Raw genomic sequence first — 25,338 nt, forward strand, 5'->3', positions numbered from 1 at the left:
CTTAGTGAATCTTATTGCCTTCAAAGTAGTTGCCTATACCCTCAAACTTGATACTATCATACAGAATGGAACAGAGTCTAATCAGTCAAAACAAGATCGTGGGAGTATTACAGGACTTCAAAACAAGTTAATAGGAAATCAAAAAGAGTTACTATTATATATCTTAATTTTTTAAATTTTTCCCCTTAATTAAAACAAACATAAGAAATAACTAAATAATTTTTTTAAAGAATAAGGGGGAGATTGAGATAAAACAGGACATAACAATATAACAATAGAGGTCAAAGCATGACTGTTTCAGCAACCTAGTACTTCACCACCATATAACCCGACTTAATAGTAGTTACCATAGTGTCTGTCTTTTTCCTTGAAATATTTGGATAAAACTTCATATACTATAGCTTCAAATATTTCCATATCAAGAAGCCCAGAATAAAGCCTTTCTAATTAATGAGTGAAAACTTTATAAGGCTTCAAGGCCACATAATGGGGAATCATGATTACCACATATTTTTATATATTTGAATCATGTTTTAAACATAATTTCTACTCAATCTCTTTTATAGCAACAGCTGTTAGTAACATTTGAATTTTTTCATTATGTCAAAGTTTCATATTTCAATTGTAGCTTGTGTTATTACTGTGTCCAATTTGATACAGAAAGAATGTAAAGCCTATATTCCATAAAATAATTCCAGACCCATCCTGTGAAATTACAAGTAGTTCCTTGTTTTGAAAAAAAATTATGTATCTATTACAAAACTAGTCAATCACTTAACAGTAAAATAAACTTCAATATAACAAGATAATACCTTCAAAACTACTAAATAGAAAAATTTTCAGATGTTTTTGAATTCCTATTAACCTACCATAAATTTGACAGACTGAATTTGAATCACAAGTAATCTTATTACTGAGTTTAATTCTATATTACAGCGTAGAGATTAAAAGCTAAATTCCTTAAAATGTATATACTGTGATTTATATGAACCTTCAATATAAATCTTTAAATATCAATAGACATTTCATAAAAACAAGTGATCAATTCATAAGAAGCATCAGAATTATAAATATATGATAATATATAGTTCTTACTTTTAGAAACAAATTATGAATGCTTTAGAAAACAATAATAAAAGTTTAATCCAATTCTAAAATGCCAATCACATCTGTCACAATTAAAATGACATGACCACTAAAAGTTAGGTACAATATTTTATTACTTAATATTCCCCTGACATTACAAATTAAAACAAAACAAAAAACAGCATGATACAGGGGAAGGGAGTAGATGGGAGATATTGACAACCATAGCCATTTGACAGTAGTAGTATGTTCATTCTAGTCTAAAACTTTGTCAAAGATTTCCAATGGTAATAATCAAAAATGTCTATTATTTCATGTAGAAACAAGTTTTTTTAGATGGTATTTCTAATACAGCTTAACTTATATCTTCTACAAAATTAAATATGTGTCTTAAAAATTATTTAAAATAACTTCCGCCTTCTTAAATTGCTAGGTCATTCTGTTTAATACCATCTTTCTTCTCTGGCAAGCTTCATACCACACTGTAGTAAAGAGTACATAAATAATTCTTGGTCTTTTGCCATGTGCCTCACATAAATTTCTGAATATTCTGTCATTTTAAAATAATTCATGGTATTCCAAAGTAAATTATTCACAACTCTACTTCAATATCTAACACTAACTGCTGAAAATATCTGAAAAATTCTTGGGAGATTCTGTTTCTTCAAAATATAATAATGCTATGTTACAGAATCTCTAATTTCCTACTATGTAAATCTATGTTCCTCTGAAAACATAAAATACTGGCTTTATTCACATTAAAGAATACTTTCTGTACAGAATTTTGCAAAATATCAAATGAACTTCAAAAAACACTAAACCATCAGCCATTCTATAAATTTTTGAGCTACTTATTTTTAGGTTGGGAAATATAAGCATATATTTGTGAAAAATCAGGCATGGTGTCATATGCCAATAATCCTAGCATTCTGGGAGGATAAGGCAGGTGGAATGTAGGTGTGAGCCCAGGCTGGGCAACTTAAGAGCCTTGCAGGACTCTGTCTCAAAATAAAAACAGAGCTGAGGATACTGCTCAGTGCAAAAGCCCTGCGATTCAACATCCAGTACCACCTTAAAAAAACAAAAAAAAGATATGAGACAAATATACCAACTGGTTCCTCTAGTAAGAATACGAACATAGTTTGGTTATATTAGGATAAGTAACAAGCCAAAGAGGAAAAAGAAGTACAAATAAAATCTTGAGATCTTTAAGGTATGCAAAAAATCTTGATAGTATAAAGACACTGGTGATGAGATTATAGGGGGCTGGGGATTTAGCTCCAGTGGCATAAGCACCTGCCTTGCAAGCAGGCAGGCAGTCGTGAGTTCGTTCCTGGTACCGTTAAAAAAAAAAAAAGAAAAGAAAAGAAAAGAAAAAGAAAGAGAGATTATAGTGACGAAAGATGTAAAATACAACAATATTTTCAAAAGTGCTCTTAAAGAACTTAGTCTACACTTAAAGGACTATATTTAATAAGAAAAATTTACCTCGATTTCCCCATTTCTATCTGTCAACTATGTTAACATTTACGTTGCTTAAAGATAAAAACATCATTCACAAATATAATCACATACACTTCTTTTCACATCCGTTGAGTCAGCCTAGTCAGCTGTTTCATCCCTACATGAATTTATATCATCTGTACTTGTTAGTCTAACTATATAACTGACTTATATATTATATAAACCAAAAAGGAAGAAAGATTTTTTACCATGGAAACTGAGCTGGATGTTTTGGAAAAACAGTATCTTGTAAGAGTGCTATTTAAACAGTTTAGAACTCCAGGCAGGGAATTCATCTCAAAGAAAATAAATGTCCTGGCAAATAATCAGATACCTATGTGTTATGTTCAAATAAAGCACATCGGGCATACATGTATCAATATTTTGTACATATACCTAATGGTAGTAAATACAACTTTTATGAATGTCGTGAGGACAGCTTTCTTTGCATAGTTTTTGTTTCTACCGTAAAGCCTAAAATGAACATGTGGGGAGCAAAACTTCCCCAAGAGCACCACAGTTGACACTGTTATGACACACAGTTGGCCCTGATAACACTTGATATATATACTGTTTGTTTACAACAGATGGTTGATACAATAATACAACAGGAAAAAGTAAATATTAATAGCATAAAACTACTCCTATAAATCAGCACAATAAATCTTTTTAAATGGACTAAAAAACTGACAAAAAAGAGTTTTCATCGCACTAATCATGAAAATACAAACTAAGGAAAAATACATCTGGTTTTAGTTCATCTGACTAACTAAATGAACTAAAATGTAGGAACCAAAAAGTATGGTTAGAGGCAAACTAAATTGGAATTCTGTGTTTTGGAGATAATCTGGTACTAGGTATTAAAATCTGTCAAGTACATCAGATCCAGAGAATCTCTCTTTTAGGTAATAATATAGCCTACAGAAATACTGGAACATAGACACCAAGATATTTTTAAAAGAATGTTCACAGTTGTATAGCTTGTAATAGTGAAAAGGGTCAAAAAATAAAATGTCTGCTGAGAGAGTTTAAAGAATTATTTATACATTTTTTGTGATATTGCAAAACAATAAGATCTGCCTCTAACTGGCATATAGAAATAATTCTAACAGACATTATTAAACAGAAAACCAATATAAAACAATGTTTAATGCGTGACCCTGTTTTTAAAAATTTACAAACAAAAGTACATAGGAATACATAGAAAGAATATGCATACAAATTTGGAAGGATTTATGCAAACTGTTGAGACGGTTTTAACTGAAAAAAGAGGTAGAAAGTAGGTAAAAAGGTGAGAACTTAAATCTCCTAAAGGATATGTAAACTGTTAAAATGGCTTCAACTAAAAAGAGAAGTAGAAAGTAGATAAAAAGTTGAGTTTTTTTAAAAGTTTAGTAATATTTATGTAATTAACAAGATTCCTGAGAAAGATTTAGAGAAAGCTTCCATGAAGAATATTAAAAAATTTGCAATACATGAAACACATTCTGGAAACTACCAGGAAATTAAAAACTCCATTGAAAGCTGGCAAAATTGCCTGAAAGAAACTAGAGATAGAGTAACAAAAATGAAGATAAGTGTGCAATGTGTGATTGCAAATGGAAAGATCTCTTAAAAATAACAAGGAAACAGGCAGCAGCAATACAAAGGCTAAAAGACAACAAGAGGATCTATAACTTAAGAATAAAAAATATGAGTGAAGAAGCAGGGGTAAACACAAAGGAAATACAAAGGCTATTCACAGAAATAATTAAGGAAAACTTCCCAAGCATAGGAAAAGGAAATGATACTCAGATGTGTGAAGCATACAGAACTCCAGCCACCTACAACCAAAATAGAGCTACACCCAGATAATAAACAAGATCCCAGAAATTCATCACAAGAACAGAATATTAAAAGCCATCAGAAAAAAGAAACAGATCACCTACAAAGGAAAACCCATCAAAATCATGACAGACTTCTCAACACAAACCATCAAATCAAGAAAAGCTTGGAGCAAAGTACTCCATGCCCTGAAAGAAAATAACCTCCAAATGAGATTGATGTACCTGCAAAACTCTGCCTCAAAATTAATGGAGAAACAAGATGCTTCCATGACAAAGAGGAACTGGGGGAGTTTGTGTCCACCAATCCAACCCTACAAAAAATACTGAATGACATTCTAGAAAGGGAGGAAAAAAACACGAGGATTTCAGGAACAAAGGCAGAGAGGCTTCAATGGACAGGGTAGACACTGGAATGAAGGAGAAAAGTAGACAACCAATGGCAGAAAAATAGCATAGCAGAGATGAGGCAGAGGAGGTTGGCTATAATCTCTAACAAAGATGGCCTTAATACATTAACAAAAAGAAACACAGGCAGAGTAGATCAGGAGATAGGGTCCATCGAGATGCTCTGTATAGGAAATATAATTAACCTGAAAGAGGGTTTATGGACCGAAAGTCAAATATGAGAAAATGATGCTCTATGTGACAGGAAACCAGAGAGAAATAGAAGCATCTCATCCAGCACCTGCGAATAATTGGAAAGACATGATACTTTTGTACAGTGGAGAACTACTCAGCTATAACAAAGGAAAACCTTGAGGCTTTTGTAGATAAAGGAATATAACTTAAGATCAAGTCCAGGGGTAAAAAGATTCAGAATCACTTAGGTAAATAGTGGGTTGCACTCCTAACCTAAAAACTAAAGGAGTTAGTGCAACCCAAAATGTACAATGCACCCTTTGAAAGTGAAGGGGGAGAAACCGTCTAAAAAAAGGAAGGCAGAAGACATTGTTAATAGTGTATCACAATTTAAAATTGATGTTGTTCTTATCACTCTGTTTAGTTTGGTTATATTCTGTTTCAGTCTGTCTACTTGTACTAGACCTGAGGGCACAGACAGCTATTCCAAAATTAGCAGGATATACTATGGTAACCATCCTTAATTTCCTATTAACTTAATCTGAAGCCCTGTATTACTTACATTGTCTTATTATGACTGTTCTTATTTGAATCTGGTTTGTTAAGACTGCTGTTTTGCACTGAATGGTTTTATTCAAATCTGTTATGATTGATAGTATCAAGTTTGAGAGTATAGGCAAATACTCTGAAAATGACAAGATTCACTAGGATACCCAATCTGTTTTGACTATTACCTGCTTTTGAAGTCTTATAATGTCTCCAATGTTTTGTTTTTATTAATATTGTTATGCACTGCTATATTCAATTATACTATGCCTGATGATATAGACAATTCTATTGAAGATTACAAGAGACATCATAGTAACCATTGTAGATCACCTTGTATTGTGGTTTTATGTGACTTTTTCATTTTGTGTTTTCTATGAATTTGTTTTGTTCTGTCTTGCTTTGTTTTTCTCTTTAATATAGAAAGGACAGATATACATGTAGAGACTCATGCATGCGTAGAACTTCTAAACAGTTTATGAGAACTGATTATATAATGCACGAAGTAATGAACAACTACTTTGAAGAAGCAGCGTCACAATGTGAAATCCAGCAGTATTATGATTCTTTGTTCAGAGTGATTTTAGTATGTTTTGTTTAATTTCAACATACATGAAGGTATGGACAGTTATTTTGAAGAGAATGAGAGACACTATGACAACCATTGTTTACTTCCTCACTGTCTGGTCTTGAAGACATAAAATGCTGTCATCATCCTGTTTGGATCAGTTTTATACTATGTTGTTTTATATGAATTCACTGTATGTGAAGATATGGACAACTATTTGGAAGAAACCAAGAGAAAATATGATAGTGAATATCTCTGGCTGTCTTGCTTTCAAATCTGTGTCTCTTACACTGTTTTCTTTTGTTCTGTTTTGTTACATTTAATTTTATCCTCTTTAAAATAAAAAGAAAGAAAAAGATGAGACTTGCTTCCACTAGTCTTTTGGTCTCACAGACTGATTAATGATAAATTTTAAATAGAAAAATTTCCATTTTAACAATTTACCTAGTAAATAAATAAATATTCATGATTTCTACTTTTCACAGATGATTTGCAATTAAAACAGCAGAAAGAAATCAAGGCTATATATATCTACATATATATGTAGGCAGTTATGAATTAATAAACATGTATCACTTGATAAGACTTTTCTTTTGCATTCTTACAAGTATTATTTACTACTTTTCCAAAGAGCAATAAAAAATTAACACTATTACGCCTCTATTCTGTTAAGAAAGTCTCACTTTTATTTACAGATCTTCCTAACCATTAAAATATAATAAAATTATGACATGATCAATAAATGCAGAAGAAACAAACAATAAATTCAGCAATAATGATTAACACTTTAAGAGATCACAAAATTCTTAGGACTCCAATGATTCCACAAAATAACCTAGCTACAATCCATCACCCTACATGTTTCCTATCAATAGAAACTGGTGGATGGTTTCAAAAGGGAAGGTGAGGAGTATCCTCTCTCATAAATATCTCTGAAAAAGGTCACCCCCCCATGAGAAACTTTAACGATAATATAAAATTCACAGTTTTCCAATCAAAAAGTATTTATCTGACATTTTAGGTAGAAACAATTTCTGATAGCAATCATGTTTTGAATATTAGAGCTTAAGGCTTTTGTGATACATCACAACGTAGTCAAATCTGCTTTTGGTAATTCAATTTTTAATATCATTCTTTTCCAGACATGCTTAAGAGCTCAAAACCATTAAGAATTGCATACTGTAGTTTAGTACTAAAATCACTTCAGGAAGCATTCCTTGGCAGTTAAGATTCAGAAGTCCTGAGCTGTCACAAGACATGAGAATTCAAAGCTATATTCTCTTCCTGCTTTTGTTCTGCATTTTAGGATGACAGCAATATGAAAACAGAAAGCATTCAGTCTCCATGAAGACCTGGCCAGTACAAACAGGCTTTGTAATTGACACTGGAATATAAAAAAACAGATTTTCACATATTTTTTTTTCTTCTTTTAGGGAAGATTCTGTATAGTGGCGACTAAAAATTTAGTATTTAACTTCCACTCAAATTAAATTGGATTATATTACTAGTAAGGAATTCATAGACTGATTCTTGAAGTCCATTCGCATATTTACAATCTGTAGTTGGTAATCTGTGATTTTAATTTAGATCAAGAATATACTAGATTTGTATTTGAGACTACATTCACATATTTGCTAAGATACAAATTACACATAGCACACTATATAAAGTACACTAGTCAATAGGTTTTAGTACATTCACAGATGTATGAATACAGTTGGTGAATATAATCACCCAATTACTTTTAAAATATTTTTACCATCCCCCAAAACAATTCATATACCTAATGGCAATCATTCCTTATTCTTCCAATGACCCTAGCCCAAGAAAATTACCAATATTTATATATGAGTTTGCCCACTTGGAACATGAAATATAACTGGAATCATGATTTTTATGATCACTTTAAATAATAAAATGACATACTTATTGAGTATTAGTGAATACTTAAGAGTAATGCAGTAGACATTTAATGTAAGAACACTATGAAGTAAGCCAGGCATGGTGACACACTCCTGTAATCTCAGCACTTGGGAGGCTGAGGCAGGAGGATCACTTCAAGGTCAAGGAAAACCAGGGCTACATAATGAGTTCAAGGCCAGCCTGAGCTGTATAGCAAGACCCTATAAAAACAAAACAAAACAATGAAGTACTATTATTATCCCCATTAAGACAAAACACCTGAGACACAGAAACTAATTTACTCAAGTTCACAAAACATACACTTGAACTCCAGACCTTATACTCTTAAACCACTCTGCCACACTATAATTGCCCTTGACTACCTCTAATAAAAACTAAAGCAGTAAAAAACCAGAAACAAAGTCAGGTTTGGAAAGGTCTTGGTGGATGAGAGCATTCCTCAAGAATGGTAAAAAAGCAATTAAAGTTTACTGCTACATGTCTGGGCATCTGTATTAGCAAAAGGTAGCCAAAAACTTTCCATGATCAGTAATGGTATTTCTTAAATAGGAAGCAGAAAGCATTCTCCCATTTATACCTGGACTTACTATTTCTCATTCTCCATATTCTTACTACAGAATACTACCTTCATGCATGTCTTAAACATTTCTTATATGCTGATAGTTCCTCATATTTATTTCTTGTGCCCTAGATTTATTTCCTGAACCCAGATGTATTTCCCAAGCTGCAAAATATCCATTAATTGATAGCCATATCTGATGCTCTAAAAGCTTGCCCACCTGACTATGCAAGACATACTCTATTTCTACACATTTTCTCTCTTTCCTTATGGCTCCCATTCCAGCAGGGGTCCCCGCACCATCTTTGGCATTCATGTAGCTATAAATCCACACTATCACCAACATAATTTTCAGTCAGGTCTCTATAGTTTGGATGTGATTTGTTCCCCAGGAGTTCACCTGTTAGAAGTTTATTCCTGCTGTATCCATGTGAAACATAATAGAATCTAAATGTAATTTTTGTGAGATCTTGGTAGTACTCATGAGACAGTTACTTTAAAAGAGTTAGATTGTTATTGCTTCTTGGTCTTTTGGCTAAAAAAAATAGAAGGACAAGATTGGCCCCCTCTTGCTCTGTAGCTTCTAGTTTGGCCATGTAAACTTCTCCTTTTGCTTATGGTCCCATATGATACCAGTTTCTATGTGGTGATCCAGTCCAAAGAATCCTTAATAGAGGCCAAATTGATGGAACTGTTCAAATCTTGGACTTTCAATCTCCAAAACTGTGTACTAAACAGACTCTTATTTCTTTATACATTATCCAGCTTAAGATACTTGTCATCATTGAAAACTGACTAACACACAAGCTCTCACTATTACTCTTCTGGGTAACAGCAACACAATCGCCCCATTACCTGACTTATGCCTGCCTTCCAAATCCCCAATTCATCCTCTGTATAAAATTTAATTCTTTATAGAGAAAATTCTCCTAAATCAGAAGTAAAAGTTTACATATACTCAAGGTGCTTTAGAGAACCATTTGATATATTTTAAGCAATACTTTTAAAAATAGAACCTATCGATATTTAGACATTCACATAAATTTAGTAAGTAGGTAAAAGACCAAGAAAAAAAATTCTTTACTTGTTATTATTTCAATATACTAAGGTAAACTCAGGGAAGATATTCAACAACAATCACAAATGCCTTGCATTCAAGAATTGCAGGTTGTCTAGCAATAAACTGTATGTTTTCTTAGATACAAACTAAATCTATATAAGATTAATGAAATGCTTTATTATTTGTACCTTTACAGAGAGTTGACTAGAATTCATCAAATGGCAAAAAATATATACTCTAAGGAGATTCAAAATGCAACAGTGAATTTTCATTTGCAACTGCTTTCTGACAAAAAAAAAAAAAACACTACAGTGCTTTTCCATGGTGACATCAGATTGTTTAAGACACACCTATTATGAATCAATTCTCCATGCTATGACAAACGTTAGCTTTTCAATCTACATGCTTAAACAAATTGCTAAATTTGTTGCTGATACTGCAAAGACATGTGAGAAGAATTTCTAGCTAGTATGGACCAGGTTGGGATCAAATTTGTAATATACACCAGAATCCTGTCTATTTTAAGTTAATTTTATGAAATGACACTGAATTACTTCCTTTCTCTAAAATACTGCTATTCTTCATACACATATACCACTGAAATTAAAATTGATCATGCTTTAAAAGTGCTTCATTTCTTTTTTTCTGGTCTTTCTTTTTTTCTTAATCAGGATTAAATTCTATTAAGTTTTACTGTGTGCTTGGTATTATTGATTCTTTCCACTGATTTTCTATTAGAACAGAAGAGGGGGCCGAGGATATAGCTCAGTGAAATAAGCACCTGCCTGGTAAGTGCAAGGTCCCGAGTTCCACTACTGTTAACAAAAATTTTTTTAAAAAAAGAAGAGAGATAGTGGTCAAAATTGACTCAAGAAGACTGCTTTATCTATAAGTATTTAAAAGTAAAGAAGTGTGTTAAAGAGGTACCTGAGGCAAAATTCTCTATCAAAACTTTAGCTGTAACTTCTGCTTGGTCTGCATTGATAGTGGCAGACAATGCCCTAACACAGAGCTATGACAAAAGCACACAGAATTAGACAGTAGTTGAACAGAGGCAGAGAGCCCAAAGTACAAGGCCCAAAGGGAGTATACCAAAGGGCTTTCTTCACATAGCCTTCAAAATATGTTCCATCCTGCCTTGTACCCCAATTCCTAACAAGGTCCACAGCAAGTGCAGGTATCAAGAGATAACTTGATGACATGGTGTCAGGGCAACAGGCTAAAAAGTAGAACAAAACTAGAGCTCTCTTTACATACATTATCACTCCCTTCCCAAACCTCTGAAGTGTTCCAAAAATTCCATTTTAATGTTTTTTAAAATTTCATTTTGTTTTGTGATATGCGAGTTGAAAATCGGTCACCAGTCACTATGTATGAGATATATGAACACTATATAAAACTATTAAGAGTTTTGCAAAAGTAAAATATTTCACTACACATTTTGTTAAATATGGTCTTCAATATCAAAAATATTGTGTTGTTTTTTAAATAAATTTGCACTATTACCATCACAGCCAGTGACACTTTTAGGAAATAATTATGGAACTGCTTCTTAAAGTTCATTAAAGCAAAACAAAGAAAACAAACAAACAAAACACTGGTAAATTTTCTCTCTATGAAAGGGGTCTTACTTCTCTTTTTACCATTTACAGATTAGAAAAAAAACACAAGTTGACTCATTTGAAGATACTATTCTTTTGTTTGTCCTCTTGCCAAAAGAGACCAACATAAAAGGGTTCCTGAGGACAGTAACATTTGATATTTAATTATCAAATTTTATACAATTAAGTTTGTAATAATTAACAAATTGAATATGTCCATTAATATATGTATCTGAACTTTTAATAAAATTTAATTTCAAAAATAAAATATTTTAGTACAATGGACTTTACCAGGTTCTATGTACAACACTGCTTGTTTATTTTAAATATAAGCTAGAGCTCAGAAAAACACGCAACATTGTTTTATTTGCTTGTAGTACTTCATAAATGGTTTTACTTTACCATTCACCAAATCTCTTTTGAGTTATTCAAACTAACTTCTCCAGAAACACTAAGAATTTGGTGATACTGTTTTTATGTGTGTGTCTGTATGGCAGAGAAAAACAACCTGTTTTCCTCATAAAATTGAGTGTTTTTCTTGGCACTTAAACCTTGTAGTGAGTTTTCTGGAAAGTGTTTTAAACTGTTGTTTTTAACCCAGACTTTGTGACTGAAACAGGAAAAGACTCCATAGACACATTTATAGGGCTAATTTTCTTTCTACACCAAAAATAATAGGTTGATGGCAGTAATTTTCAAACTACAGATTTCTAGAAGCATTCTATAAGTTGGGCATTTATTAGTGAATTTAGTACAAAATTTGTTTGTAAACCTTAACACCTCTTAAGACTAAGAAATGCTAAACATTAAGCACATATATGTTGTTTTGTTTTTAAGTGCCACATTAGGAAAGATTATTTCATTTTATTACCTGTTCTGTTAGGAATTTTCAAAGAAAATTTATGTGATGTATACTTTCCTCCTATGTATGTCGACAAAAGTGTGTTTCTAATTTTGTAATTTTTATGATTGTATTTCCCGGAGTGGAAAGAGTGTGTCTTCAGCATAAACAGTACATAAAAAGAAACTATGTGAACTTTAGTAGTACTGTCCTAATGATATATATGAATATAATTAAAAGTTTTAGGAGGAAATGATGAAATGGAAATGATGAAATCTACTCCTAACGTATTAAAAACATAGAAGACTATAGTTTAGTGCATAGTATACAAGACAGATGCAGTGTAACACTAGAGTATGCAGGAAGATATAGCAAGACTAATATATTGTAAAATTTGGGCCTGAGACTAAGAATCAATAATAGATAGCTGCTTTGCATTCATTTACTGGATTTGATCTTGAGAACTCCATGAAAAAAATTCTCAAAAACTAGTAGCAGCTCCAATAATTTTTAAGGCCCCAATGACTAACATAAAATTTGTGCATTCCACAAATTTTTGTAGATCAGTTCTACTTATCTAGAATCTGTATATATTTTTCCATAAACTCCTAGCTGTCTCTTTAGAAGAATAACAGCATTTTGGCATTTGTATTTGAATATAATATTCTTGAAAAAGTCAAAATAATTTTAAATCATATTACTGTGCTTCATCAAATATTTATTAAGATATTCAGACTTGGAAGCAGTGGTTTAAAAATACAGCTATGGCTAAACTGTCTCAGTTTAGAAAATAAATAAATCTATTTTATTAACAATGCGTAATTACTTTTGCAAATTAAGTATAACATTTAAAAATCTGACCATTTTTGCTGTGACTGATTGTGCCTGCACCCAGAAAAATCAACAAACACTTATTTAAAAGAGTCTACTAAAAGGATATAAATGGGAATCAATTGATAGCTCTGAAAATGAAAATTATGGGGTGGTGGACTCTTCCTGATCAAAAATCATATTTCCATACTGTATGGTTATATGAAGATGATACACAGTGTCTTATAAGACGTTCAAATCATAAGACATGCTAACATTCTCCCTAGGATCCTCAGAAAGGAATCACATCAAGGAAAAGTGCAACTCTGACAATACAGATAGATTTGACATTTAAAAGTATGACTAGTATGCTGGGTCACCATCACAGAAGACTTAAATAGAACCTTATAGTCATTTTTTAAATTTAAATTTGAAGTGCTGATCGTTTCATAAACAAAAAGTAAGTAGAATCAAGTCCATAAGAAATTCATTTAAATATTACTAGCTATTAATAGCTAATAAAATATGAGGAAAAAAGTAAACTTTCCCTCCAGTTCTTTCTCTTTTTCCTATGAGAGATTCTTTACCCACAGTAGGAAGGAAAACGTAAAAGAAAAACATGTCATTTGTGGAGCACAATTATTTGGGGAATACTTTAGTTTCACGGTTGAAAACTACAAAAGATGCCATTTTGGGTATTAAAATAAGTAAGTATAACAGAACATACCTGAAAAAGAACATATACATGGCCGCCGTGATGCAGAACAAAAGGACCTATAACAAGGAAAAAATTCATCACATGCAATAGAAAACTGACATCATTAACTGTATGACTTACTCATATAAAAACAAAATTATCTCTATTAAATCCTACGCTGGAAATAATAAATGTCTTAACACATGTCATACATATATAATATTTCTCATTTTTCAAATAAACTATATAATGTTATAATATACTATATAATTAAATAAAATTTTATGTAAAATTGTCTGTCAGAATCTGTGAAGAATTGATTTCAAGAAAAATACATCCTAACCCACAGACACTAAATTCCATGGATGTTCAAGTTCCTTATACAAAATGTTATTTATATAACCAAACATATCCTCCTGCATACACTACTTACAATAGCTAACACAATGTAAACACTGTGTAAACATATGTCACACTATATTATTTAGGAAATCATATCAAGGAAAAAATATACATATTCTGTACAGATGCAATTTTTCTTCTAAATATTTTCCATCAACATGTGTATTGAATCCATGGATATGGAAACCATAAATGTATGTGTATAGTGCATACACACACACACACACACAATATGTAGAATCAATAAAATAGTAAAAATGGAAATAGGCGAGTTTCAACTTACCTATCAGAAAACTCAAAAAGGCAAGTAACTTCACAACAAGGACAATAGATTTTATACATTTAAGTCAGTGAATTAACCTGCAAATTTGTTATTCATTATATAAAGACAAGTAGGATTTGTAACTTGTAAAACACAATCTAATTGGAAATCAATTATAATTAATAAGTAAAGATCGTCCTAAGAACAAAATCATTCTTTCTGGAATACAGACTAGCTATTTTAAAATTCCACTAAAAGCAGGCACAACAATACACACTAAATCTGAATTCTTCTGAAGAAGATTCCTTCAAAACTATCGTAAATATTTTAGGATGATACAAGGAAAGAATCCAGAATACTAGATCCTATTAAAGGCTTAGTTTATGCCAACAACGTGAATCTCTATAAAGTTGTTTTTATATACTAAAAAGAAGCTGTAAAATGTATTCTTAAATTAACAGATGTAAAGTCAGCATGAAGATTGTGGATGGTTTCACATCTCAGAGAAGTAAAAATTGAAGAAACTTTCAGCTACAAAAGGCTAATTATGAGAACAACAAAACTGAAAAACAGCAAAAACCAACATTTTGCTATTTCCAACACAAATAACTAGTCAACTTGAAGAAAGGGTAAGTTTCGCTATTATACATTTAGCTTCACACATATACAATCTTAGCCTAAGAATTGTAAATATAGCCTGAATAGCTTAGAAACATACGAACATACCATCCCCCTAAAATGGTATTAGTACTAAACAAATATGTACATTTAGACAACAGTAATTTTTATAATTTATATAAAAATTTTGCCTGATAACCAGACTTTCTCTTCCTTCTCTCTACCCTCTACTTCTCCTTCTTCCTACTACCTTTAAAAATATCCTATCTAGAATGCATAATGTTTTAAGAAATAAAAAACAGATTAAATAATTTTGAATTATGGATTAATTAAAATTAAAGTCCACGTAAGTTTGTTTACTAGTTCGAATTTGCTGATCAAAATCCAGACTATGAAACTCAATTTATTTCTCCATTACTCTGTTCGCTTTGGGTCATGTCAGCCTTCCCAGATTTCCAATGTTTCATGTTTTCCTTGCATTGGTCAGTGTCCCCTGAAATCCTTTGCAAGTGCCTCCAGATCTTTCACATCTTCTCTACCTTCTCCAAAGAAATACACAAAGTCTTTATTCCTAAAATTATTGCTATGCTTTACTACTCTCATATGCTAACCTTATTTGCACTTGTATTAAACTGCTAATTTATCTTTACAAATAATACATCGGAAACAGAATAAAACAATTTTAAAAATTCAAATTTAGGAGAAGGGTGGAACCATTGTATTGTATGATTTTAGATGCTTTTTATGATATTATGAAGGTTTAGATCCTTTATCTACAAATTGAGAATAACCCCTTGCTTTGAACTAATGAAAGGAATCAAATGAAATAATGCTTACAGAAGTGCTAGATACTGTTTTTGCTTTGTTATTAACAAGAGTGAACTAGTGATAAAACCTGGTCCAGAGACAAGAGTCTGGAAGGAAATTAGTTTTAAATAAGTACATTTCTTAAAAAATTTTCAAATCTTCAACAACTGAAACCTGATTTTTTTAGAAAGCAGAGAATCAAGATGTGAAAATCTATACAGAGTAATAAATTAAAGACATCAATTCATTCCACAAATGTTTACTGAATACCTACTAGGTGTCAAATACTTATTAGAACTTGCAACAGTATATAGTATGAACAAAGTCTCTACCTTCATGAAACTTAACTTCTAGTCATATGAAATAAGGTAAAGGAATAAATTAGTATGTCACATAGTGGTATGAGATGTAGTAGTAGATAAGGAAGGATAAAAGACAAATGCAGAAGAATGGAGACTGTTTCTTAAGGAGTGGTCAAGGAAGCACACATTAGCAGGGACAATAAAACGAGTAATAAGCCAGACAATCAAATCAACAGTTACTGCAAAGTCTCTGGATTACATTAAGAAAGATGGGAATTTAACGTAAAATATGTTTAAAATTATGTAAATTAATTAAACATGCTTAAGAAAAGATTTCACTTTTACCTCTTTATCAAAGCTTTCTATCACTGTGATAAAATACCAATTTCATCATAACTGCCTTTTTTTGAAATTAACTTCTTTATTATTATTTCATATTCTCTCTTATTGACTTATTTTACTGTTATAGTTCCTATTTATAAGTTGCTAGAGCCTATATTCAAATATTATACCTCTTAACATATAGTATGAGAGCCATATAAAAATATATTACCATCTCTACCCTTATTGCCATCTACAGTGTGTGTGTGTGTGTGTGTGTGTGTGCACGCACACGCGTGTACACAAAATAAACTCACTGCTATTTTCAAGCACTTTTCCTTAAAAGTGTCTGGCTGAAATTGTACTTTGTTTTAAGACATACACTTGCAAGGTATAGGTTTCTAAAACAATCATTATGTACTGCAAACATGCACTAATAAAAAATAATGAAAAAATAAAGAATTTTAGGTTGATGGATCATTATTTTTCAGTAGTTGTTTTTACCCTAATGTCTTTTTACAATTTGATTACGTTTTTTGAAGTTGCCCTCATTATGTTTCTTAGATAGGGTTTGATTAACTTTTTGCATCTGAGTTTATAGTTTCCATCAACTGTGAACATTGTGCAGCTGTTATTTCAGCATGTATTTTTTTCTTACCCATTTTCCTTTCCTTCAGGGCCTCTACTTGTATCACCTGAACTGTTCCATGACTGATTTTGGGAAACAAAAAATCTTTTCTCTTTTATTTTGTATTTTTTTTTATTGTTACATCTTCAAATTTACCTGAACTTTCTTCTGCAAGTATAATCTGCCATTGATGCTATCTAGTAAACTTTGCAAGTTGCACATTATAGTTTTTATCTTCAAAAGTTTGATTTGGGTTTTTATTTTGTTTTTCACATCTCTAGCTTCTTTATAAACTACTGATTTATAATAATTTTGTTTAATGTCCTGCCTGCTAATTTTAACATCTTTTTCAGATCTGCCTTGGTATTAACTGGCTGATTCACCTCTTCATTATGAGTCAAATTTTCATTTCTTACTGCACAACTGTAATTTCGCACTTGATGTCAAGTATTTTGAATTTTATGTTGATAGATACTACTTTGTTTTTCCATCACAAAAAAAAAACTTCTTAAGCTTTGTTTTGAGACACAATTTAATCTTTTGACATCTTATTTTTAAGATACTTTAAGAAGTAGTGCAGAGGTGCTCAACCTAGGGCTAATTACTATACATTTCTGAGATAAAACCTTACATGCACTCTACTCAATGCAACAGAATTCTTGAGATTTTTTTTTTTTTAATATGGCTAGCTAAAAGGAACAGATACTATTTCTACTGTTGTTCGAGTGCCAATCACTCCATTAAGGATCTCTGTCTGATCCTTTAGGCTGTTTTTCTTTTTTTTTGGGGGGGGGGCTCTGGGGTTGTTTCCTCACATACATACCCTAACCTTTAATGAGCTTAGTACTGTCTTCCCCACTTGTTTTGTGAACTTTGTCTAACACTGTCTGCCCAGACTTTTTTTATTTCCTTAACTAAGAAAGTTCTCTGGGCTTTTCCTAAGTGATTCCTCTGTCCCTTGCCTAGTATTTCTTGTAAGCTTTAGTATACAGAGAGCCTTTTATTTGTTTCTCAAATCTCAGGGATCCTTGTCCTTCAGAAATTATTATCTAGCTTCTTGAAAACTGTGGGATTTTGTTTATTTTTTTCAAATTGTTCAGTTACCTCAACTGGGACAATAAATTCAATCACTGCTGATATGCCTTGGACTAATGTAGAATGTAGGTATTTAAATTTAAATTAAACTGAGGCATGGTCCCTTAGACCTGTAATGCCAGCTTTGGGGAAGCTCAAGCTAGAGGATCACTGGGTTCTAGACCAGCCTAGCCTACAAAAGTGAATTCAGGCCAGCTAAACTGCAGAGTGAAACTCTATCTCAAAGTGTTCAAATTTTAAATGAAATAATATTAAAAGTTCAGTTTCATACTATGCACACTTCCATATAATATATAGCTATATGGGTCAGTGATAGAAAGGAATAAATCATCTTTATCATTGCAAAACCTTCTACTGGACATTTTTGTCAATCAATGACATTTTCACTGTTTAAACCTTAACAATGTTATAGTACTTTATATATTTTAATTGCCTGCACACATACTTTTCTACCTTTTACATGTTTTCAAAGTCAATACCATTTAACTTGTTCATTTGTAGTAATAATACAATACTGCTTATTACATACACTCATAAATGCCACAATATTACATATAGAAAGCCTAGTACAGTGACTAATATATCACAGGTATTCAAGAAATGTTAACTACTGACAAATAATTCCTTTGTAATTCCCAACCAAATAATAATACATGTACAATATACATAAATAGGATAAGTAATTTTTAAATATTTAAAATATTTTTAAATTTAAAAAAATGATGTTATCATCATATTACCATACAGGAGAACTGCAAAATCATGTGAAAGAAACCCAGCACAAAATATTGTACCACAAATAGTATGATATATGAAATTCCAATATAGGCAAATCCATTCACACAAAACAGTATAGTGGTTGCCTAAAGCCAGAGGACTTATGAGTAATAAAGAGATACTACAATGTTCTAAAATTAAGACCATAGGTAAGGATACATACAAAAATCTGTAAATACAACAAAAAAACAAAGCTGTCATTTTATAGTATGCATATTACAACTCAAAAAGTCATTAAGACTTAAACAAGAGAAATAATTTATGTACATACTAAACGTAAAGTTTCAAAGAGTAAAACACTGATAAAGAAACAAAAGTTCCCTTCTGTCCCAGATTTCTGATCTGCCGGTATCAAACTGTAAATTTATATGTATCCCTTTGTACATATATATATATACTAGTTAATAAAGATATTGCCTTACAATTTTAAAAAATTTTATACAAACACTTATTTGGAAATTTCTAAGTCTATTTATAATTTTCTAAGAATAGATTTTAGAGTTGATACAATAAATATATTTGAATATAAAAAATGTATTCTTACAATTAGATTTACCAGGTCAAGAGACACACTTTTTAATTAAATTTATTTTTAATTGATACAGAAAAACAAAAACAATGTACATATAAAGAGGTACCACATGTTCCAATACCTGTATGTATTTTATAATGCTTAAATAAGTTTATATATGTATATGTTGTCAAACATTTATCATTTCTTTATGGTAACAATGTTCAAAGTAGTTTTGTGAAACATGCAGTCATTACTGTTACCTACAGTCCCCCTTCAATGCAAGAACATTAGAATTTCTTAATCCTAACTGGAGTTTGGACTTCTGTCAACCTACTCCATATGGTCCTCCTCACGATCCTCTCTGGGCTCTAGTAACCACCACTCTATTCTCTATGTTCAACTCTTGTGGATCTCATATATGAGTGAAATCATGAGTTTTTGTCTTTCTGTGCCTGGCTTACTTCACTTCACAAAATAATCTTTAATCCCATGGGGCTGGGGATTTAGCTCAGCGGCGTAAACACCTGCCTTGCAAGCAGGCAGTCATGAGTTCGATCCATGGTACTGATAAAAAGGAAAAAGACAAAAAAAAAAATCTTTAATACCATCCATGTTGTTACGAATGATACAATTTCGCTTTTAGATGGCTGAATATTCCAAAGCATATACATAAAACATTTTTAAATCTATTTATTAGCTGATAGACACTTTGGCTGTTTCTGTATGTTAGTTATTGTGAATAGTGCTACGGTAAACACAGGAGTGCATGTCTCTTTATAAAACTGATTTCATTTTCTTTGCCTATGTACTCAAGATTGAGACAGTTGGATGATGAGGTAGTTTTATTTTAGGGTTAACTTACTGAGAAATATCTATACTGTTTTCCAGAAGAGCTATACTAATTAATATTTCTACTGACACGGTGAAGACATTTTCTTTTTTCTACGTCCTCACCAACACTTATTATTTTTAGTCTTTTGATATAGGCATTCTCACTGGAGTGAGGTGAAGGACAGGTATTTGACAAATATTGCCAAAGCACCTTTCAAGACTTTATGGTAATATATACTCCCACCAAATATATGAAACAGGTTGTATTCTTAGACTGGTTATTTCCCTATGCCCATAAAAATTGTGTTTTACCAAACTGTTTTAGTTTGTCAATCTGATCAGTTAAGCAAATGCTAACTCAGTTGCACTACTCCTATAAGTGAAGCTGAGCCTCCTCTCAAGTTGGTTAACTTCTATTTGTTTATTGATTCATTCATTTTCACTCCTTTATTTTGCAGTGATAGGTATTTAACTTAGGAGATGTAAGGCATGCTAGGCCAATACTTTATCACTAAATTACATCCTCAGCCCAATCTTTAAATATAATTTCAATTTCAGTTCATCAATTTAAGATCTTTTTTATACCTTTTACCTATTTTTAGTTTGTATTGTTACTCTTTTAAAAAGCATTGTTGTTTTGTAAAGCTAACTATACTTATATGAAAACATGGAGTTAATTTCAGTACTATCACAAAATGTGGATGGTTAAGTAAAAATTATAAAAGGTAGTTTCACAAAGTACTATGCTAAAAAAACAACAGGAAACAAAGTATAAAAGTATGAAAGGAAAGTTCATTCAGTTGTAAAATACTGTTCTCTCTGGAATGATTTTGCAAGGTAGCATAGACTTACAATACATTGTTTCCTGCTATAGAGCTTAAAACTTTTTTGGAAAAAATCTTATTACTGCTGTCATTACTATGTCATGCAGAATTAGATGAAAACTGTGCCTTTCAAGGTAATAACAAAGAAACAATCACCATGAGGGAATACTTTTAAATCCTTCAAAAAACCAGAAACACAAATATCAAAAGTAAATATGGCCCAACAGGAATATGTCATTATTAGCCTTAAAAATGGAGCAATTTTAAAATCTACTAGGTACCTGACAGATGACCCATTTTACTACTTCCTAGCAAAGGACTCTTCAGCTTTTTTAAAAAACACCAACATGGCTTTTGTCCCGGTATTTCTGACCATTCCTTCTTGACTATGTTCAAAGACAATGATACTTGCTACACCACTTTCACTACCCTCCTTATATTTAATGAGATTCTCTTTCTTCTATTACTTAAAAGTGCTGAAACTCCTCTCTCTTTTCTGGAGATGCAATAAATTTCTACTAGCCACATCTGTACTCCATTCACATTTTAGACATATAACCACTCATTCATTCAATGAAAATTGATTTGGTGTCACATGTTTCTAATAGTTTAACTCAGCAACTTCACAGAACAGAGATATAGAAAGCTTCCGATTATCAGGAGCCTTCATGATCTTGAAGTGAAACAGCACAAAGAACCGCACACCCTCTTTATTTGTTCACTACCTGCAATGTTCTCAACATCGTAAGAAAAGTTATTTAATATTTGATGTCTGTTAGGAACTCAGTGAGGAAGGAAATACAAGCATATCAATGATTCATCCTAATATGATATTATAGCAACTTTTTCCTATTAGCAGAAGTCACTAAAGCATCAAATAATAGTACTATTTTAACTAATCTATTTATTTAAATAATAATTTTGGGGTTCTATATAGCTGCAACTATAGGGCAAAATCCTCACAGCACAGAGACAATCTTTTAATTACATGAAGCTTTTAATATTAGTTTTGACTTACAATAACCATTTTTCAAGATACTGAACAAACTCCCATTTATAGACTTTGTATAGACCAGAACTTTTGACAATACTAAACATTCACCACTTTTGTGAAAAGCAAACAACATTGTTTGGTGTCTTGACAGACAACTCTTACTAGCTGAGTAAGTATTATTACAGTGTAAAATGTCTGTTCAAAGATATATATTTTTGTATCAGTATATACAAACCACTTACATTGAAATTTTCCACTAATGCATTTTAAATTGTTTAAAACCGTTATTGTAATACTGTATTTTCTTTAGATAATTCATAAGGTTAAACAGCATTACTTTCCACAGTGATAGCTATGTCCTGCCTTACAATTTAAACAATCTTTGTGAAATTCATACTTAACACCGTTTTAAACAATTCACTTATTTCGAATTAGCAGTTTAAATTCTATTCCTTGATAAAGTAAACATAGGAAAAATCTCATTATCTTATGGAAAATTTAGAGCCACAAATGTCAGGCTAGAAGGAAAAAAGAAGTCTTAGGTTTCCAGAACAAGTCTGTAAACTTATACAAATCAGTTCCAGTCTTTAGGCCTTAAGTGCTTCATAAATTAAAAAAAAAGACCAATCTATAGAATCCATAAGACCTCCAAAATTCTGAGCCAGTCGTGGCGGCTCACGCCTGTAGTCCCAGCACTTGAGAGGTTGAAGCAGGAGGATCGCTGCAAGTTCGAGACTAGCCTGGGCTACAAAGTGAGCTCGAGGCCAGCCTGAACTTCATAGGGAGACCCTGTCTCAAAAAGACAAAAAAAAAAAATCCTCTAAATTCTATCCTTCTGTGAATCAATATTCTTCAGTGTACAGCAACTGTATTTGAAAGTAAAACATCACCAACATATAACGAGATAGGATGTATATCTATGGCAAACAAATAAAATTCCTTACTTTGAATGACGAGTACGGGGAATTAAATTAACCAGAAACTTGGGTCTAGTCTCACCTTGCACTGTTCACATTCTTGATTTGTATCTTCAAGGTCAGCAAAGAAATTCTGACAACATATTAATGTTCAAATTTCCCAGCTGTAGAAACAGCTAAATTAGATGTCGGTAAGTATAGTTTACAGTTTACCCTTCTTCTGTGGTAAATAGACAAGTTATACCTTATCTTCTATAAAAATTAAACAGTTAAGTTGTGCCAGATTGTGACAAATGAAATCTCAAAACCCCTGATCTGTCATGAATTTCAAAGGCTTTTTAAATTCCATTAAACATTTAACAGCTTTTACAAATTTCATTCAACTTAACTATGAAATACCTACCATGTTCATGTACAGCAAATAAAACACAAAGAGACAGTATCTGTGTTATAGTGCTCATTAATCTACATAATGAACTGAATTTAATAAAGTGAAAATGATAAGAAAATTCCATAGTCCTCAAAACTTGTATAAAATATTTATTCTAGTAAAGAAACATAGTTCTAAAATATACAGTTTTTCAATTTCCAAAGTAAATACTACAAGTATTATAACAAAAGCTAACAACTTCACTTGCTTACATATGGAATGAGATAAAAGGAGAAACTGGGTTCACCAGTTTTCCAATGTGTTTATATAACTATCACAGAACATTTTTTATCCTAACACTTTGTAAGATTTTACTTTTTCATTTCAGAGGGAAAAAAATGGAGGAGGCAGAGGACAAAGATGTTATATGAACACAAGGCAAAGTCACAGCTGAAAAAATATTGTGTTTTCAGCAGAGCAAAGTAGACAGTCACCCAAATGAAGCCTTCTTGCTATATACAGACAATCTGTAGTAATTTTGTTATTTTCACCGAAAGGGTGGTATTCCCATTAACCTCAAATAAGAATAAGAAACAGGGTTAGGGTAATATCTTCCTTCAGGGACCTTGCAGAAATAAATAAGAGCTTTAATATAACTTTTAAAAGGTCACAGGAGTGCCACATACAAATAGCACATGTCAATATGCAATTCAGATTTTTACCTTTAGATTAAGGTAAAAAAAGACCATTAAAGTAAAGACCACTGTTTAGTAAGCTCTCACTCACTCTTTTACCCAACCATACTCTTCTGTGGACAAATGGTCAATAGCTACCCTAAAGCTTATATTCACATTTTTTTGGTGTCCACCGAGAGCCAATTCAATCCCAGTACATAATCCAAGAATAAACAACCACCAATAATATATAGAGAAATCTCTTTAATATTGTTTTAAACACAGCATATGGATACATTATTAATATAAATATTCAAATGTCACTTAGTTCTCCCAAGTGGTGTATGAGGTGAGCCCACACTCAACTCATCTGCCAATTCATTAGGCACATGCTCATTCCAGAATTCATGCAAAAAAATTCTTCCTTGATTTGGCATGGTATTGCTCATACCTAGCTTGGTTTCTACCATTTCTATTTAGCTGCAGATTCCCCTCTGCATACTCAGTTTCCACTGATTACCATTTCTTCATGCAGAAAAGGTCACAAACTAATTTTTTCCCTTATGAACATTAAAATAAGTCTTAAAGTACAATGATTGTATGTGTTTGAATTCTGAAATGCATGAACTGTAGAAGTGCTTCTCAATTCAATCTACTGTTTAACTTATACTTTTCATTGGTATCTTCCAAAATTAGTCTACAAAAAAAACATTCAGTCTACATACAAGATTTTTCCTTCAACTCTTCCACTCTAATTATAGCAAGGAAACAACAGATGTAGGCTCTGCACTGTGCTGGGTAATCTGAACAAAATTTTATTTTCTTTCGCACTCTTTCTGATCAACAAGATAGTCTCAGCATCTAGTGTATCACTGAAAGATACACTGATATTAAACAATTTTTCGAAATCGTGGTATTTTAACAGTTACAGATAAAAGAGAAATAAAAGAACAAAAATATCACCACTGATATGTAAACTCAAGTTTCTTCAGTACCTTATGAGTTTAAAACAATGAGAAATTTAAATGTTCATGCAGTCTTGTTTCAACAGTTAAAAGCAAAATTAAGCAGAGTGACAATACAGTACAACTATAAAATCATGGTTATCTAGCATTAAGTCTATGGATCCCAAAATGACTAGAGAAGAAATTTACACACCTATCTCTATCACAGAAATCTTTTTTCTGCTTTGTATTCCAGCGGCATGTGGTTAAAACTTTGCATAAAATTTGTGAATACCCAGTTTCAAGGACAATAACCTAAAATTCAACAAGACAATCTGCCTCTGCCTAAAATAAAAAACCTAACTTTATTCATCAATATTTGGAAATGCTTGTACAAAGTGATCACACCTAAAAACAAATTACTCTTATGAGGATATCAATATTCAGTATACATGTAGG

At 31.7% G+C, this 25,338-nt stretch overlaps 1 protein-coding gene across 1 annotated transcript in view; it reads right to left on the reverse strand.

The window, feature by feature from the left end:
• Positions 1-25,338, reverse strand: part of Tmem135 (transmembrane protein 135) — a 271,301-nt gene that overhangs the window by 66,436 nt on the left and 179,527 nt on the right. The window contains exon 6 of the mRNA XM_063256292.1: positions 13,630-13,676. Within this exon, the coding sequence (XP_063112362.1) occupies positions 13,630-13,676 (47 nt within the window). The remainder of the gene's footprint in view (positions 1-13,629; positions 13,677-25,338) is intronic.

Source organism: Cavia porcellus, unplaced genomic scaffold (genome assembly GCF_034190915.1).
Source record: "Cavia porcellus strain 051 isolate PalLab524CR breed Dunkin Hartley unplaced genomic scaffold, mCavPor4.1 scaffold_9, whole genome shotgun sequence".
NCBI classification, from domain to species: domain Eukaryota; kingdom Metazoa; phylum Chordata; class Mammalia; order Rodentia; family Caviidae; genus Cavia; species Cavia porcellus.